Raw genomic sequence first — 17,952 nt, 5'->3', positions numbered from 1 at the left:
AGTTCAAGGACATATGTACCATTACTGCCCATGCTGAGGTCAGTAGATTGTCACACAATATAACTGTTTTTTTCGTAAGTGTGCTTTAAAAAACAATGCTACCACTCTTCCCCAGTGGATTACCTGGGAAAAGGAAACAAAAATGACAGATATATTTAGAAGTATGTTACCACTGCAAAATTAGAAGCATAACATTAGCATATTTTAGGATTATATTTGCCTATGCGACCTTAATTCAGTCCCTCGTGCATATTTGTAAGGCTAGACACTGAAATCCTAGCTTCCTTGAAGTCAGAGGGCTATTTGCCATGGACTTCAGAGATGCCGGTATTTCACCCACATTCTTCACCTACATGCTTCCAAATTCCAGATGTAGATCTTTCCATTTGGTCCCTTCCTCTTTGCTCACAGAGTTGTCTGAATGCAAGTATTTTTTTTCCCCTCTATATATGGAGTGTGTGGCCCAGTGCCTTATTTACTGCACACATATAAAGCCTACATTGAATAGAGGATTTAAAAATCCTCATGAGTGTTTTTCATCACAAAACCTTATCATTCTCCTGAGTCTTATATGTGCTATGAATTCATCTTTAGACTGTTTTGTGAAGCACTTATATTACCAGTTCTGTTTTGTAGACTGGAACCTGGAGCACAGAGAAGTACATACAGATTTGTCTAATGCCCACTAATTCTAAGTTCTGAACTATGCATAAGTCTGATTTATGCAGAATCCTCAGTGTTGTATGTTTAGAGGAAAGTATCTATTCATCTTAGTTTCTACTACGAGATCCCACCATTTCTGCAAATCAAGCTCCATCTATTCCAAATGAGGCATCCAGGAGACAAACTTCACCTTTAGGAAGTCTGATATAATTACCAAATCTGTCAAAGGACATAGAGCAAAAACCAGAAATCTGCCTGCATTTCCTGGACTCACTATATAGCACGTGGGGGACAAATGAGATGCCCCAGAGAGCTAAACACAATGCTATCCTCTACCCATAGGGAGTTTGAGCCTTCTCGTCCCACCTCACTTGGAAGTACCCTGACTACAAACCTACAAAGTATTTGACTGGTGCATAAGAGAATGCAGAGAAAATTGAAAAATGACAGATCGACATTCACTGTCCCTTGAATGGGTGAAATATGCAATAAAGTCAATAGGAGTGCTATCAGTCAAATGAGGACCAGGTTTAGCTTGGGCAACAAATATTTGCTGAAACATCACGTGATATTTGAGTACAGCTATGCATTAGGAATTAAGGATTTACTGATTTAACACTTGACTTGTTCATCCTTCTTAAAGTGTTCCTATGACATCATCTTTGAATGCTCTCATTGATTAACTCTCTGAATCTGTCTCTGTGAGGCATCTTACCCATGGCTTTTGTGGATTGTTAAATAAAAAGAATGTTTTAGTGACAAACTGATTGGGATTAATCAATTGACTAAAACAACTGCATGAAGAATGTGTGCACAGAACAGGCTTTGAAGTGATTTCTAGTAATCAGAAGTTAAAACCTGCAGCTGTCACAGTATGCTGATGATAACAGAGATACCAAATAGCTTATCTAGGAGTTTATCTGGAACCAGGTGCACTCCATTCATATGCAAATGATATGTCAGGAGCAAATCCAGGTGCTGACTCAATTGACTGCAATTGACCATAATGAGTTGAATCTCTTCTGAAAAGCATCACCTGTGTATGTTAACCTGATACAAAATATTACAGGTCTTGAACTTAAGCCATAAAAAGAAAGAAGCATTGAAAGAGATATTTGTGGGAAACTGCAGATAGGATTCTAAAACAGTGGTAGTAAATTCCTGAAAGTGTGATGCATGATGATGTACTTAAACTACGAGAATAAACACAATCATTAAGCCTGAGATCTCCCTATGAATTGTCTGCTATTAAGGACTTGAAATATCTGTAGCTTTTGCTTACAAATAGAGGAGAACCATATTACCTGAAATTCACTAAAAAAAAAAAAATAGGGGCTAATTAATGTTATGTCAGGGTCACTAATCCCTCGGGAGTGGACAAAGAAAAAACAAATGAGTCTTCACTGTGCAGGAAAAAATATTAATTTGTGAGTAACCTTATTCTCAAAAATTGGATTTAAAGGTAGCTGTAACTAGCATGGATATTCTGTAATGCAATTTTAATTAGTCTTATCTTCCTGTATGGCAGAAAATTTTCCTGTTACTGAAGGTATTTCTTACAACCTGTTTGAATACATTACTTAGAAATAAAAACCACAGGAAAACAATGATCTACAATGCTCAGTCTAAGGGCCAGAGTGTTAGTCTTGGCACCTGGACTGTCACATCTCCAGCTGCCCAGCTCCACAGGGCCTCCTGCCAGCTTCTCCTCTCACTATGCCTTACAGTTTTCTCCACCCTACATAGCCACCAACATGCAGAGCAGCACGTGTGACAGGGATGCATTCATTGCACAAGTGCCTCATTGCATGCTCATGGAGGGAAAGGGCACTAAGAGCCAAGGGTTACTGCCATTCTTAAACAAAGTGACGTTCAGGTTCCCAAAGTGATTCTAAAATGATAAGACCCAAAAAGAATAGCAGGGAGAAGTCCAGATAGTGGAACAGGGCCCTGGGACACAAATGCCAAAGGACCTCCTCAGAAGACGGCACTATCCTACTTTTGATTTTACTTTCATGGACTTAGAAATCTGCATTACCAGCAAGCAAACATCTGGGTGAATATTTGCATCCATACTGAACTTGGTATAAGGTAATACACTAAGCTCTCTGTCAAGGATGATTAGTGCAGCTGAAAGCCTGAGGGAACACCTTGCAAAGGTTAGAGTGTACTTGTGGTGACATTTTCAAATGCAAACTCAATAGTTATGCACCCTTCAAAGCTGTGTCTTCCTGCAAAGCCTGCAACAGAAGGAGGAGCACACAAAATTCAGGTAATTATAGCCTAGGGGCCAATTATATATTATATTAATTTCCAAATCTGTTTCTGCAGACAACCCTTCTGCAACACCAATGCAGGTTTTGCTGGGGACCATTAATTCATGGATATGTTGTAACTCTAATTGCAAATCCTGAAGTTGCTCCTCAACCCTTTATCCAGGTAAAACAGCCATTTAAGCCAAGGGAAGGTTTTGCACCAGAAAGTATTAAATAAAGCAGCTCTCACATCTTTTCTGCTGCAGACCCCACTTCTCAGCCTTTGACTTGCCTCTGTGACACGAGCATCACTCCTCATTTGAATTTCTGGAGGACTCACAACACTCACAGGGCTGTTATACAGGGCTCACAACCCTACACAGGGCTGTCCACCAAGTGGACAGTTTAGTTTGTACACGACTGAAACACTGAGAGCAGGTGCTCCCCGACATCTCCATATTATTCCTGCTCCAACATAAAAAGTGAGAATATTTTATTGCCTGCACTTCAAAGACACAGGTGATTTTCTTTTCTTAACTCAATGAGGACCTTTTGCCAAATTCTTATTGACTGCTGTGAAGTCATCAGTCAGTAACTGGGTAAATGAAGCTACTTTCTAAAATGTATTTTTGGTCATTTATTTTGACAAGCAAATAATAGTTTAGTTTCCATCATCACGTACTAGTGAATGAAAATAGCTAGCAAAATAATAGGTCTGATTTCACCACAGAAAATGAGAAGAGACATTCAGAGAGACTTACTGGGTTTGTAAAAATAACAAAGGGAGAACTGATAAGCTCCTACCCCAGTTTTACTATTCTTTTGAAATGGAGGGCAAATCACATCTAGACCCAAGCATGGGCATTTTGAATCTGAGTATGCACATCAGGACTGAAGATCTTTCATTACATAAACCAAGAACCTCAAAGGCAGGGCAAGAGCTGGGATCCAGGACTCTCAATCTCCAGTGCTCACCTGAGACTAAGTAAAGAAAAAGATGCATTTCATGCTTCATTATTCAACTCTATTTAGATTCCATAGATTAATTTACAAGAGCTTCACTCAGAGACACAAAACAGAAGAAAAACTAAGAAGGAAGCAATAAGAGGTCTACTTCAGTTAACATTAGCTCCTCACATACATTCTGGATTTTCACATGCTTACCTGTAGTAGCACTGGAGACTGTTGGCCACTGCTGATCAGGCCCTCCTGGTCCTCCACGTAGGACTCCTGCCTCCTCCATATGCACAGCACTGAACAAGCAAATATCATATTTAGATTATACAGTTCCCCTCTGTCCTGGGCTTTATAACTTTTCCCTTTCTTGCTATTCTTCAAAAGTCACAACTGTTTGTTGCTGTGCAACTACTACTATAGTATTGCAAGATGCTAACAAAGTCTGTTGGAGTACTGGAGAACCAGTTACTTTGACTTGCCAAAATTTTCTTTGATTATTTACTAAGACACAGCTGTGGCATAATTTATAAAACAAACATACCTGCAGAACACTGCTTTCATTGACTGGAAGTCACCAACAAGGAAGGTAAACACCTTCTTTGGTGTTATGATGTATTAGCATTAAAGGAAATAATAAGTTGGTGGAAATAGTTCTGAGCTTCTGTTATGCTACTTCAGCAGATCCCACTTTCCTGGATTACTGCATGCTTCTTGTGAGCAATTCAGAAAGCGAAATACATTTTTCTCAAATGCAGAAACTAACACAGCAAATTTTATGGTGTTACATCGTGAGCATTTGGCCTTGAAAACACCAATTTAGGTATTAGCCATTACCTTATAAGGAAGGAAAAGAAAATATCTGTGACTGAAAGAAAAAATCCTGCTTCAAGATGCTGCGCCCCAGGCTGTTTATTCATTTTGCAGTAAGCAGTCAGGGATTTAAAAAAAGAAACCCAAAAAAAAAAAAACCAAAAACCAACCAACCCACAAAACAAACCAGCAGGAACATAAAAGAAAGAAATCAGTTTGCCTAACAAACCACAGAATCAAGCTCGCTCTTTCTTCCTTTCCTTCTGGTACCTGAGGTTTAGGTTCCTTTTTACACAGCAGCCTAAAGTGCTGCTGGAGGGGTACACTGTGCCCTCACCCACGTGAAACACAGTTTCAGGGATGGACAGTCTGAATATCAGTTTTGGGCTTCAACCTTATGAAGACTTCAGCCCTATGGATAATGGATAAAAGGTGATGTTTACAGTCCCACGGCACCAACATTTTGGGGAAAAGCATGCGATATTACACTTTGTAGTGCGGCTAGGAACCACTGCAGCCTTATAATTGCATCTGAACCTGTAGGGTAGTCTTATTAATCATGTCAGATTACACCTGAATATATAATCAGTTTTCCAATCTGCTCAGGAAGGGAGAGCAAAGATATTTTATTTAGGCTCTACAAAACCAACTTTATTATAATTCTTTTTTTCCAGGTGTACTGAGTAGCAAATTATAGCAAAGACTGCTTGCAATGTTAGGCAGAGGACTTTCAAAGATGTCTAAAGAGATTTGGACACAGCCTCACTTTTTCTTCTCTGAAAATCCATCTCATATCTTCAAAATGTCCTTTAAACTGTGTTAATGATCTTGATTGCACCACATGGTTAATAAGCCGACTGCAGGAGCAGCATACTTTTATAGTAACGAGAGACAACAAGACAGAAAACGCATTGATGCTGCAGACAATCTATTGAAACATATCAGCACAGATGATTACAGGGAGCTTTAAAGTAAACAAAAATGGTATAATCACAGTTAAATAATTCAATAATTGGAGCAATTATGCCTTGACAGTCAATATATAAAAAGGCAAGAGGTAAACACAAAAAAAGCACAGATCTATGCTAGTATAATAAGAGCATAAGATGCAGTCAGACTGAATCTGTAACACTTGGAGATTGGAAGTGACAGCAGCAGAACTCAGGTGCTTTCCATCCCAGCGTACAGATATCATCAGTCTAGGGCATCAGAGGAGCCAGAGAGCTTTGTCCTTTCCACAGAGGACAAAGACAGAATTCCCCTTCGTGTGGGGAAACACTGTACATACCTTTGCATTCCTGCCCTCAGGGATGCAGAGTAGCGCCAGTCAGGATTGGGGTGTTTTGGCTGTAGAAACAAAAGCCCAGGACAACATTGTTAATGCATGTTAAACGTGCTGAAAAGCATATGCATCTAGCTAATTTTGTCAGAAGAGTCTATATGGAGCTACTCAATTTTTGTGAGCATTCAGAACTGCCAAATCCTTCTACAAATCTAAAGTTCCAAATGGACATACGTGGAGTGTCTCTGTAATAAAGAAACTTGTTTGCATGCCAAGGCCTTTGGCTTTTCCTCTGCTGGGGATTTTCCCAGCAGGGGAACAGCTGGACTGAGTTGGGGGGGAAGTCCCTTTGCTCCCTTTTGCAATAGGAGAGGTGCAGGAATGATCTCTGTGGAACGACATCAAATGCTGGAAACCGGTGGACAGTTATTTTGTATACATTCATCAATGTTCTGGGCATAGGAAATAAAAACATCATAAATCCATAAAACACATTGTTTGTTTACCTGATAAGCTGAAGAAACTCGAGCTCCTGCATTGAATAGCATCTGCCCAAGGACGTATAAAATACAGCCCCCTGTGAAGGGGATATGCGGGGTAGTCTGTCTGCTGTGAGGTTTCTGCTGGCTTTTAGTGTACTGCAGAGGACCGCACTAGATTGTATCAGATTTGCAGACTGCAGCAAGTCTTCTATCAAAGGCAGACGTGCTCTTTCATAATACCAAGAACAACTTCTCCATATTCATGGGAGGGCATAAAGGGTGGAAGGGGAAAATAGCCAGCAATACCCTTTGGCCAACAAACCTCAGTATATGCTGACCTGAATGAATGGCTTGCTAAATAAAGAGATAATGAAGAAATCCTGTTGATCAAAAATTGCTCCAGAAAATCTCTTTTGCAATGTCAGGGGACCATCACACAATAATTTTCAACTGCAGCAGTGCATGCAAGCTCAGGTCCTTTAAAATTAAGCCCTAAGCACATAACAATGTTATTCTCAGGATTCTCAAGACATTATTCTGTAGGTGATACCACAGCCAGTGCTTAACTTCAGGGACTTGAATTCAAAGAGAGAACTTATGTCCAGAAACATAATGGACTACACTCATTCCTGGTGTGTCTTGTACAGTGCCAAACACGCAAATAATATATGACTGTAATGGTTTAATTCTCTTCAAGCTATTGGAGGCAGATCAGAAGTGAATATGGTTCCATTACTTGAAAGAGAAAAAGAAAGTGTTGAATGCTCTGAATTATTTAACGCCGACTCTTTCCTCTTGAGGTCTGGGGTATGCTTTTCTCTGGATCAATAGGTTTTATTCAAATAAAAATGGAGCAATTACAACTTGCACTATCACTCTATCACCATATTTCCCAGGTCCAGCATCACTCAAGAGTGAGATGCCCTTGGATAATGCGCATCCCAGTGTTCTTTATGGTCTGAGTTACACAAAAGGGAGGAGGCTGCTGTTTGCAACCACACATTAAACATCTGTGCTAGCAATTTCCTTCCCATTTAGCCCCCTGTTCTCTGGCATGCACAGGTTCTGCTGAGTTTAGCAGAAAGTGGCATGACAAGGAGCCCCTTATGCATGGTTCCAGTATTTTCTGATTCGTTCCATTTTGGCCCCAGTCCCAGGGTCGTCAAAGCAACTCTGAAGTCAACCACGTAATAATAGTAAATGAAAGAGGATACAAAATAACACACGCTGATCAGACCCCTTCCTGAGTTTGCCTTTCTTGATGGATGAAGGGTGCTGACACCAAAAGATTTGGCTTTTCCTCTGCTGGGGATTTTCTTATAGCAGGGGAACTGCCAGGCTGGGGGTGCAGGGAAAGCCCCTTTCATCTTTTTTTGCAATTTGAGAGGTGAAGGTTACTAATTTGTACAGGCTTATAGGCAGTGTGAGGAGGAGTCTTACCACTGTCCCAGGCAAAATACAGATGAAGTGCGATTACATCAAAAGGCTGGAAAAATCTGACACGAGTTGGGCAGGAGTGAGAAAAGAGGAAAATGGCCACTTGCTCCCAGTACATAGATTTTTGTTTTTCAGCCAGAGCTTTCTAGCTTGTGGCTAGAAGACAAAAATCTGTGTTCTATTGCAGTGGGAACTTTCAGACACCAGATCATAAAAGGGTGATGATGGCAGGAGAAACTCATCAGGTAGAAACTCATCATTCATTCACTCCACATGCATGGACCAACATCCACCTTGTCAATATATCAGAAACAGCAGCAATTAGGAGATTGTGGTATTTTCAAAGATCACTATCAAGAAGCTGTGGCATCTTGTGGCTACTCTCAAACAGTTTTATATCTGCTATTGCTCTTTAGGCAGGGCTGTAGTGCTGCTCCCAGAGGGGCAGAAGAAGGAAGGAGGGGACAGGATCAGAAAAATATATTCTGGAGATGGAAAGATATATTGCCACAGTTGACTTTCAGACACATTCAGGACGTGTTTTTTTGATTTTAGCTGAAAAAATTGAATGTCTGGGACTTCTATACTTTTTGAAGTGCTCACAGGAAAAATAAGAGGGCCAGGCACTTGGGCAACAGTCTGCCTTTGTCCAGACCTCACCCAGTTTTACTGTGTGTGCACTGCTTGACTGAAAACTTTCAAACCTCAGTGAGAGACGTGTTTGTCCCACACTTGCGTGATCACAGGTCACTGTCCCGCAACTGGCAAAACTGGTGAAATTCCAATTTTGTCACTGTAACTAGCTTCACTTTTTGTTCTGATACAGCCTTTAATTCTTTAAGACCCTCTGGTCATAAGAGAAAAGCTGTTTCAATACACCTTTAAATGAGCTTGGGCAATTAGGAGCAAGAAAATTAAAAAAGCATGACCGGTAATAGAATTAACAGCATAGTAGAAGAGGCAAACCTGTTCAGTAATATTTTTCCCTACTTCAGATGCAGCACTGCTTCTTCTTATAGATCCATCAGGCATTCACAGTCTGCATGTTTGGGTTGGCTTATAGCTCTGGCTATGAACAGTCCACCTTTACCAGACCACCCACTGCCACATTGACATGTGCTGTCACACAGCACACAATTGTACCATGACATGATATGGCCCATCTCAAAGCAGATCGGCGTCTTCAGCACAGTCCCAAGGAACAGGAGCCTGCACAGGACCTGACAATCGGCTCCTTTGCAAAGCCCTGTCACAGGCTTTGCTGTGAGAAGTGTGGCTGTGTCATAAATCAACACCACCAGGACAAGGTACAGATGGCCAGGAAGCATGAGTACAGGAAGCATGAGTACAGAGGGGAAGCACAAAGAGGAACACAGACTTCGAAGTGGTCCAGATGCTTCCCAGTTGTATATCCCCATACCCTCCCTATGTCACACAATGCTGACGAAGATATTCTTGTTCCTTTTACCTCACCAGTTCCCAACCCATTACAAGACCTTGTTTAGCACACGCCAGCCCATTCTACTAACTTGATGGCAATCTTAGCTTGCCATTTCCCTTAGAGATTTTTGGAGGCCATGTATCAAGTTCAGTGTTCCTGTACTTACCACTCTTCAGTGGAGGTGTGGGAAATCACGCGACCCAGAACAGAAGAAATCAACCATGCCCTGTTTCTCCCATCAGCTGCTGCTTCTGATTTAGTAACAGCACACATCACCATATTTGTGAGATCAGTCAAAACCTACCCAGGTGCCTATAGAAGTGGTTGCCACTGCACCAGATGAACACCTCATGCCAACAGTTTGCTCCTACTGATACTTCCAGGCACTAAGGTTACAGTCTGCCAGCCACATCACTGCAAGCATTAATGTCGCTAGTCATAAACAACCAACCCTTTCTGAAAGTCTAATAAACAAAGTGAATGTATAATATAAAATGTAGCAACCTTAATACCTTAGTAGCAAAAAAGCTCATGCAAAATTTCACACATTTTTCAAATCGCACAGCATGGGTTAATTTAAGAATCATTTCATTCGTTCACAGAGAATATATCTGATTTAAAACACATTGTTACAAACATTTTGCTCAGTCCTCTTTTTTAGCCAATACTTAAACACAGTAAGGATTTGTCCCTGGGATAGAAGGAATTTCTAAAATTTTTTAATGTTGTCCTGATCCCATATTCATGAAAATCAATGCAGTCTCCCATTGACTTCAGTGGGTGTTGGAACAGGGCTTGCTTAAGGTAGAGAAGTGTGAATCAAACATTTACAAACAGTCACCAGATGATGAGACTGCTAAAAGCATCCCACTCCATTCCTATTTCCACACAAGTGCATGACAGAATGACTTAAGGTGTATTTATCAAATACATCCACTTTGAAGCAATAATAAAAGGCCTTTTAAAACCCCTGACCACACACAGCTCTGCTTATTTTCCAGTGACACAATGCTGACAGATGTGGGGAAACAGAGGCTTCTATTCTTGCTTTCCTTCTGTAAATGTTTAGAATTAATTTGATGTGGAAAACAAACTATTTGTAGTCTTAACATGTGCTTATCATACAAGAAATGAGAATGGAAACTGGAAAAGGGCATGATTCAGAAACCCAAAGATTCTCTTCCTGGCAGTGTTCATTTGCATTCCTAATTCTAAGAAAACTAAGGTGAAGGGAACAGGCAAGTGCTCCTGTAAAGTATATTTAATGAGTTCCAAGAGAAGAAAAACTCCTCTGATTAATATTGGATGCAAATCTCTGCTGGCACAGCAGTAAGCATCAAACCAAGAGTCTGACTGCCCTGAAGCACAGAGCACTGTCCCTGCTTAGCAGAACAGGACTGGATACTGCCACTGAACAAAAGAACAAACATTTATAGTTAACCTTTACAATGTCAGCGGGGCTGGAGAATTTCTTAAAGGCTTAAGTTCTTGAACCGAGATTGTAAGATATTCCACCATTAATACCTTTAAAGCCTCTGTGAGAAATCTCTTGGAAAGGCTGCTCCAGACAATGCTGTGGGTTTACTAGATTTAGACACTTCAAAACATACTTGCGTTTTAAAGCAGTATCAAGATGTGTTCAACTCAAGTGTTGTTTTGTTTTTGCCACGTGTTTAGCAAGCTGGTTTTGAAGTGCAAAACACAGAGGAAGAGCCAGAAGCAGAGCAAACAGCCATAAAACTGGGCTGGGTACAAGGAAATGTATTATCAGAAGAGCTGATATCTAGTTCTATCAAGTACCCAGACGGCCCACTCATCATTAGGAATGTGCCAGGCTGCCTTCTCCACTAGAAAACTCCAGTTAAAACATATGTTGGTTTGACTGTTATTCCCTGCATTGAAGGGAAAAGGTTGCTATGAGATGCAAGACATAATGAATGAGCTTAACTGCACAGAATATAAGAACAAGAAGGGAGAGATGAAAAGACAAACCAAGGACCAGACACCTCTCGGACATCACCCAGCATCTTCACAGGCATATGAGGAAAGGGACTCCAGACTAAAGCACTGAAACCTTTCCTGAAAATGATGGATCATCACTGCAGCAGTGCCCGGTAACAAAATCACATCTTCACACACCCCCTTCACATCTGCCTGCACCTCCCCTCTCAAAAGGCAGGAATCCGGGCTACCCATAACCTTGCACAGGGACAGCAATGAACGCACAGTATTTTGCTGTCTCTGTATTTTGCCCACGCTGCCTGCCTGGTCACCCTGCAGTAGCTATCAAGCCGATGAGAGAGACATACCCATTAACCCCGCATTCTGCTCCTTATCACCAGGCTCCTGCCAGCAATAACTGTCTCTAAATTTTTTAGTGCAGCTGTGTTAGTACATTTCTTCTTTTACAAAACACACTTGGCTTGAGATATTCTTATAAACCTATAAAGGACCATACAGGCAAGCAGGGTGAATGCAGAAGCACAGGCCGTCTTGCAGAAACAAGCTCCCACTCCACCATCACAACGCTAGCAGTACAAGTCAAAATAGTCACATAGGAATCAGCACTTCAAAAAATACAAAGAATTCCCTACCTAACCTTCATACACTTTTTCCCTTCCCTTGCATCCTTCTAATGGCCCAATGAAGTCAGTCACAACTTAGTGTAAAGTAATCATTAACATCTTTGACCTTACTAATAAATATGAAAAGGACAAAGACCTTATTGCATCGAGTGTTACTGAGATAATCCCAAATAACTTTGAAATATTTTTCCTCTCACTGCATAACAACATTTGCAAAATATTAGCCTTCGTGAGACCCTATGTACGATAAGCACACATAGAAAGCCCATTCACCTGGTTCCATCCTCATCACAGAACAACAAAGAGAAGATCGATTTCCAAAAACTGGAAATAGGGGGAAAAAAAAGAAAAAGAAAAAAAAGGCCTTTTCACATTACCCCAAAATAACATAAACATCAGAGATTAACTTTGTAAATCAACGCAAGGACAATGATGTCTGTTGCTATGCTTCACAGGTGAAGGCATGGGTTTTTAAAGACTAATTAAAAGTTCAGTTTAACTAAAAAGAGAAACACGGTTCTCTGAAGATCTAGTAATACAAAGATCATTATCTTTAAAAAGTAGAATTCAGTGTTGCTAAGCAATGGATGGCATTTTCAGTGCATATGCTGAGCTTGAAACAAGGGAAAGACAGGATTTTATAGTATGTAATTAGTTAGGAACTAGTAATTAGTGAATAGCATTACATTCACCCATTTTCTCATGTACACCTGGCATTGACACTTCTTTATACTATGCACTACCGCAGCACAGTTTAAGAAGAAGAGACCTAAGAAAAGAACTTATGACAAGCAGAACTTGTCAGAATTTTACCCCTGTTTAAATCATACAGAACTATTTGAATTATTGATTGCTCTTTTGGATTCTAACTCCACACAGGCAGGCATTTTTTACTTTGTTCTATACATCTCTCTACTTTTGTACTCCAAGTCTGGGCTGGCTTTGTTGCCACTGCCTGATCTGCACTGCTGTTTCAAAACTTGCTAATTCATTGCATGCAATGGATTGATTCCCTAAAATGTGATAGGAATCTGTCCGTTAGACTAATTTCCTCTTGGTCCTGCATCCAAAGTTAAGCCATTTTTCAATTATAGCTCCTCTTTTTTCCCCACAGAAAATCAGATGGAAGGTGTGTATTTCACGCTTTGATTCTTCAGCATACATACTTACAGAATACGTTTCATGTTCCCTCCTATATCAAACAGATTCCAGGCCTTTTACTATACTGAGAAAGATTTTAAGGTACAAAAACTGTAGGAAAAGAAAAAATACTTCCCTGCCACTGTGATTTATAGACAAGCACTACATTACTTTTAAATGGATTAGTTTTGAATGACTGATTATTACTCTCTAAAAGCATTTTTAATGGAAGACTTGCTAGTCCTTAACATCTGTGCATCTTTGTGTAACTAAACAGCAGTTGCAAAAGATGCTAACATCTTCATATGTGAAAAATTATAAAGAAATAAACTATATTTCTGTGTCAAGAATACACAAGTCAGGCTCCTTTCTATCCCACCACAGTTATTCCCCTAGTTTTCCCACATCTGGAGGCATAGCACACATTAATGCACAAACCAATCTTATATCTGCTGCAATTGTAGGGTACAAACAATGCACAGTAATTGCAAAATTTTCATTTTGTGAACCAAATTTAGTCTCTCCGGTGAGAGCTTCTGGGTTTAGTTGCACTATATGTAGAAAGGAAACTGTACAGAGCAGGCAAACCACACGCTAACTGCAGACTGCCTGTATGCTAGCATAAAGCAACCGTTAATTCTTCACTGTGGGAAAATATTGAAAAGGTTAATACACTGCTGGACAAACCATAGGTATTAAACAATTTTCAATAGCAACCCAGCAGGTTAGAAGTTGTCACACTGTAACATAACGACAGTAACTTGCTGTAATTCTCTACAAAGATGTCACTGCATTGTTACTGTCCAGAAAGCACGAAACACAGCACTGGGTAGAACAAACATTATATCAAAGGAGGGATTGCAGTTTTCAGACAACTAAAATATGCCCATATTAGTAAGCAAAGCATATTATTGCAATGATCTAAATTCAACAGCTTGGCCCAGGGATGAAATCAATGAAGTAGCAAACATCTATAACTGCCATAAAGTAATCTATTGATTTCCAGGCTAAGCACTTTTTAAATTTTTTTCCTGCAATATTAGTTTCAACATTAAAACTTTAAGACCACATGTGTCACTCCCTAACACTCTGTGGCAGCAGGCAATTTTAGATCTGTAAGAGAAAAGGGAAGGAGGCAATACTCTATACAGTATATGCTGCAAAAATGAAGCGAATCTCAGACACATATACCGAACTTACCAAACGGACCCTGAAAGTCCCAGTATTTACCTAGAAACAAAATGCATTGCACAGATTAGATTACTTGGAACCACATTTCATAGCTGTGTGTCAGTGAGCCCAAAAGGGAATACGCTTAATCTGAATTTTCCAGTTTGAACCTCTGCTTAAGTGTAGATTTGCTCAGAGCACTGTGCTGACCATTTATCAACGTAGTCTCACCTCATTAGGAGTAATGGAGTCATTTTTAAGTATGATCAGGTTTTGTGCACTCTGCCCACTCTGTCCTGTCAGATGCCTCTCAGTCATCACTGCAGAGGGACCAGTAGTTCCTGTTGGGCCACAGGTATTGTAAAACATAAAAGTGTCACTTCCTGATCCTGCAGTTAGGCATGCCTTATAGCAGTAGGTCTTAGTGAGAGACCCATTGCCCCGCACTTCAATGAAATGGGGTTGTACTTTTAAACCTTGGGGCAACCTAGCATCGATGTTGTTGTTGGCCTGCTTGTACAATTCAGCAGGGCACCGTTCTCTGACCCCACAGAACCCTGCACAGCAGGAGTCTCCATACAGACTGTATCTGTAGCACTTGATAACAGTAAGCCCAATGATTGTGAAAAGGAAAACAAAGGAGATGGCGCTCAAAGCGATAATGAGATAAAGAGTAATCTCTGAGTAATTGCTCGGACTTTTAATGTGCCTTCTTCTATCGGGGATGATTTTGGAAACTCTGTCCACCACGGCAACAGTGATGGCTACTGATGAGGACATTGGTGGGTCTCCATTGTCTCTCACCTCCACCGTCAGGTTGAAAGTAGGTGTGCTGTCCTCCCCCAGTTTGCGAGTAGTCCTAATCTCCCCAGTATGGAGCTCTATCCTGAACAAACCTGGATCTGAGGTTTGCACCAGGTGGAAGAACAACCAGGCATTTTGTCCTGAGTCTCCATCAATGGCTATAATTTTTGTTACCAAATATCCAGCATATGCCGAGCGTGGGATCATCTCCAGGGCTGCTGAAGTGTTGGTTGAGGTAGGATACAGAATCTGCGGAGCATGGTCATTCTCATCCACCACATAGATGTAGACAGTGGCAGTGCTGCTCAGTGGTGGGATCCCGGCATCCTGAGCCTGGACAACCACCTGAAACTCCCTTAGTGTCTCATAGTCAAAGGACCTGACAGCATACATGTTGCCACTATCAGATTTAATGGAGACATAGGAAGCAACAGGTAGCCCTTCAATCTCCCCATCTAGTAGAGAATAGGATACATAGGCATTTTCGGCGACGTCTGGGTCAATGGCTTTGATAGTGCACAGCAAGGCTCCAATGGGGTTGTTCTCAGGGATGTAAACTGAGTAGACAGGTTCCTCGAATCGTGGAGGATTGTCATTGATGTCAGAGATCTCCACATGGATCACCTTCTGGGAGGAAAGAGGGGGGCTCCCAGAGTCAGTAGCCGTAACTGTGATGTTGTAGGCTGCTGCTTTCTCATGGTCCAGTTTGCCCTGGGTGATCAAGGTGTAGGAGTTCTTGAAAGAGTTGAGTGTGAAGGGGAGGCCAGGGGGAATACGCAGAGTCACTTGCTTGTTCAGCCCTGAGTCCTGGTCAGTGACACTCATCAGGGCCACCACAGTTCCTGCTTTTGCATCCTCTGGCACTGGGCTGTACAGGGAGGTGAGGACCACCTCAGGAACATTGTCGTTGGCATCCACAATGTTCACCAGGACTTTGCAGTGCCCAGCCATAGAGACAGGGCCCTGATCAGTGGCTTGCACATAGATCTCATAGGAGGATGCCTCTTCATAGTCCAAGGTACCATTAACCCGCACCTCCCCTGAATGTGGGTCTACACTAAAGAGCTGCCTCACCTTCTGTGGGGTGTAGCTGCCAAAGGAGTAGATCACATCCCCGTTGGAGCCCTCATCAGGGTCTGAGGCATTGAGTTTGACCACTAATGTTCCAGGCAGGGAGTTCTCCAGAAGGCTCACGGTGTAGGTGGAGCGGTCAAATGCAGGTGGATTGTCATTGGTATCCACAACTCTCACAGAGATCTGGGCTGTACCAGACTTGGGGGGGTCTCCACCATCCACTGCAGTGAGCACCAGCTGCTGCAGGGCACTCTGCTCCCGGTCCAGTGGTTGCTGCAGCACCAGCTCCAGGAGCTTGCTGCCGCTCTGGAAACCTTTAAGGTCCAGGGCAAAGTGGTGGCTGGGGCTAAGCTGGTAGCTCTGCACAGAATTGGTGCCCACATCAGGGTCCTGGGCACTCTCGATGTGGAAGCGGGCCCCGGGCACAGCGGACTCACTGATCTCCAGCCGGTAATCCTGGCGAGGGAAGCGCGGTGCATTGTCGTTGATGTCCAGCACCTCCACCTCCACGTTATGCACCTCGATGGGCTGCTCGATGACCAACTCCAGGCTGAGGAAGCAGGAGGGGCTCAGCTCGCAGAGGGCCTCGCGGTCCATGCGCTCCCGCACCAGCAGCGCCCCGCGGCCCAGCTCCAGCTCCAGGTATTGCCGGCCGCTACCCGAGGTAAGCCGCGCTCCTCTGGCCGCCAGTCGCCGCGGATCCACGCCCAGGTCGCTCGCCACGCTGCCCACGAAGGCGCCGTGTGGCAGCTCCTCCCGCACCGAGTAGCGGAGCGGCCCGCCGGCCGCCCGCCCAGCGCACAGCCCCAGCAGCAGCAGGCCCAGCACCACCGCCCCGCCGCGGCTCCGCCGAGCAGCCGCCGCCATGGCCGGCGGGGGTGGGGAGCTGCCGGAGTCCGGAGCCGCCTCGCCCGGCCCTGGCCCGGCCTCACTCCCCGCCGCCGCCCGGACGCTTCATGCAAGCGGCAAGCAGCAGCCGCCGGCCGCCTCCGGCCCCGCCGCCGCCCGGTCCATGCTCGCCGGCTGCCCGAGGCGGCGGCTCCGACCTCTCTCCCTCCGGCGGCTCCGGGGAAGAGAAGAAGGAGGAGGAGGAGGAGGAAGGAGGAGGGACCGGGACTCGCCGGATCCGCTTTCTCCTACTCCAGCTGCTGCGCGGGAGGAGGCGGGGGAGGACGCTAAGCCGCGGCTGGCTCCGGTTCAGCACCTGGGCAGGGAACAGCGACACGGCTGCCGGCGGGAGCCGCCCCCGCGCCCGCTGCCTGCCCGAGCCCGGAGCCCGGGGCCGCCCGGACCCGCACTCCCGGCCCCGCCGCACCCTCCTCACCCACGTGTTGCGGCCCCTCGGTGAGCCGGGCCCCTCGCTCCCGGTGGCGGCGGGCTCTCGCTGCCGAGCCGGGAGCGGTGCGGCTCCCGCGCCGCCGCCCCTCGTCTCCGCCGCGGTTTCGCTGCTGAAGCTTCGGGGGCGCGGGGAGGAGGATGGCGGGGGTGGGGTGGGGTGGGGTGGGGTGGGGTGGGGGTGGGGGGAGAAGGGCCGCAAACCGCCTGCACTTCTGGACCTGCTGCAGCAATGCTAAAGTACATCCGCTTGGGAGGGTTAAATCAGCGCAGGGCTCCGAAAAAAAATGGGCCTCCAGCCAGGTCTGGTGCCGTCTGTGTGCTGCTGCAGTGTGTTTGACGACCTCTTTCTTGGAGACCTGCCTCTCTGCTCCGTCGGAGATTCATCCTTGCTGCAGTACCGTCCCTCTGCCCAACCCCCGCGGACCCCCCTGCCCGGCTTCCACCTTCCTCCTGCTCAGCTTCCTCTCACCCTTGCTGCAGCTGCCGTGCCCCGATAGCAGCTGGGCTGGTAGAA

The 17,952-nt window shown here is 44.0% G+C and overlaps 1 protein-coding gene across 6 annotated transcripts in view; it reads right to left on the bottom strand.

The window, feature by feature from the left end:
* LOC134521820 (protocadherin alpha-C2-like) overlaps positions 1-17,952 on the bottom strand; it is a 195,237-nt gene that overhangs the window by 35,179 nt on the left and 142,106 nt on the right. For 4 of the 6 annotated variants that reach the window (XM_063348804.1, XM_063348801.1, XM_063348802.1 and 1 more), the window contains exons 2-3: positions 5,974-6,032; positions 4,083-4,171 (exon numbers count right to left, since the gene is read on the bottom strand). In XM_063348804.1, the coding sequence (XP_063204874.1) occupies positions 4,083-4,171; positions 5,974-6,032 (148 nt within the window). Of the gene's footprint in view, positions 1-4,082; positions 4,172-5,973; positions 6,033-14,453; positions 17,464-17,952 lie in introns of those variants that run through there. The other 2 variants (XM_063348806.1, XM_063348803.1) reach the window with 2 other exon arrangements.

This window comes from Chroicocephalus ridibundus, chromosome 11 (genome assembly GCF_963924245.1).
Source record: "Chroicocephalus ridibundus chromosome 11, bChrRid1.1, whole genome shotgun sequence".
Classification (NCBI taxonomy): Eukaryota; Metazoa; Chordata; class Aves; order Charadriiformes; family Laridae; genus Chroicocephalus; species Chroicocephalus ridibundus.
This window is presented reverse-complemented; position numbering and strand designations above follow the sequence as displayed.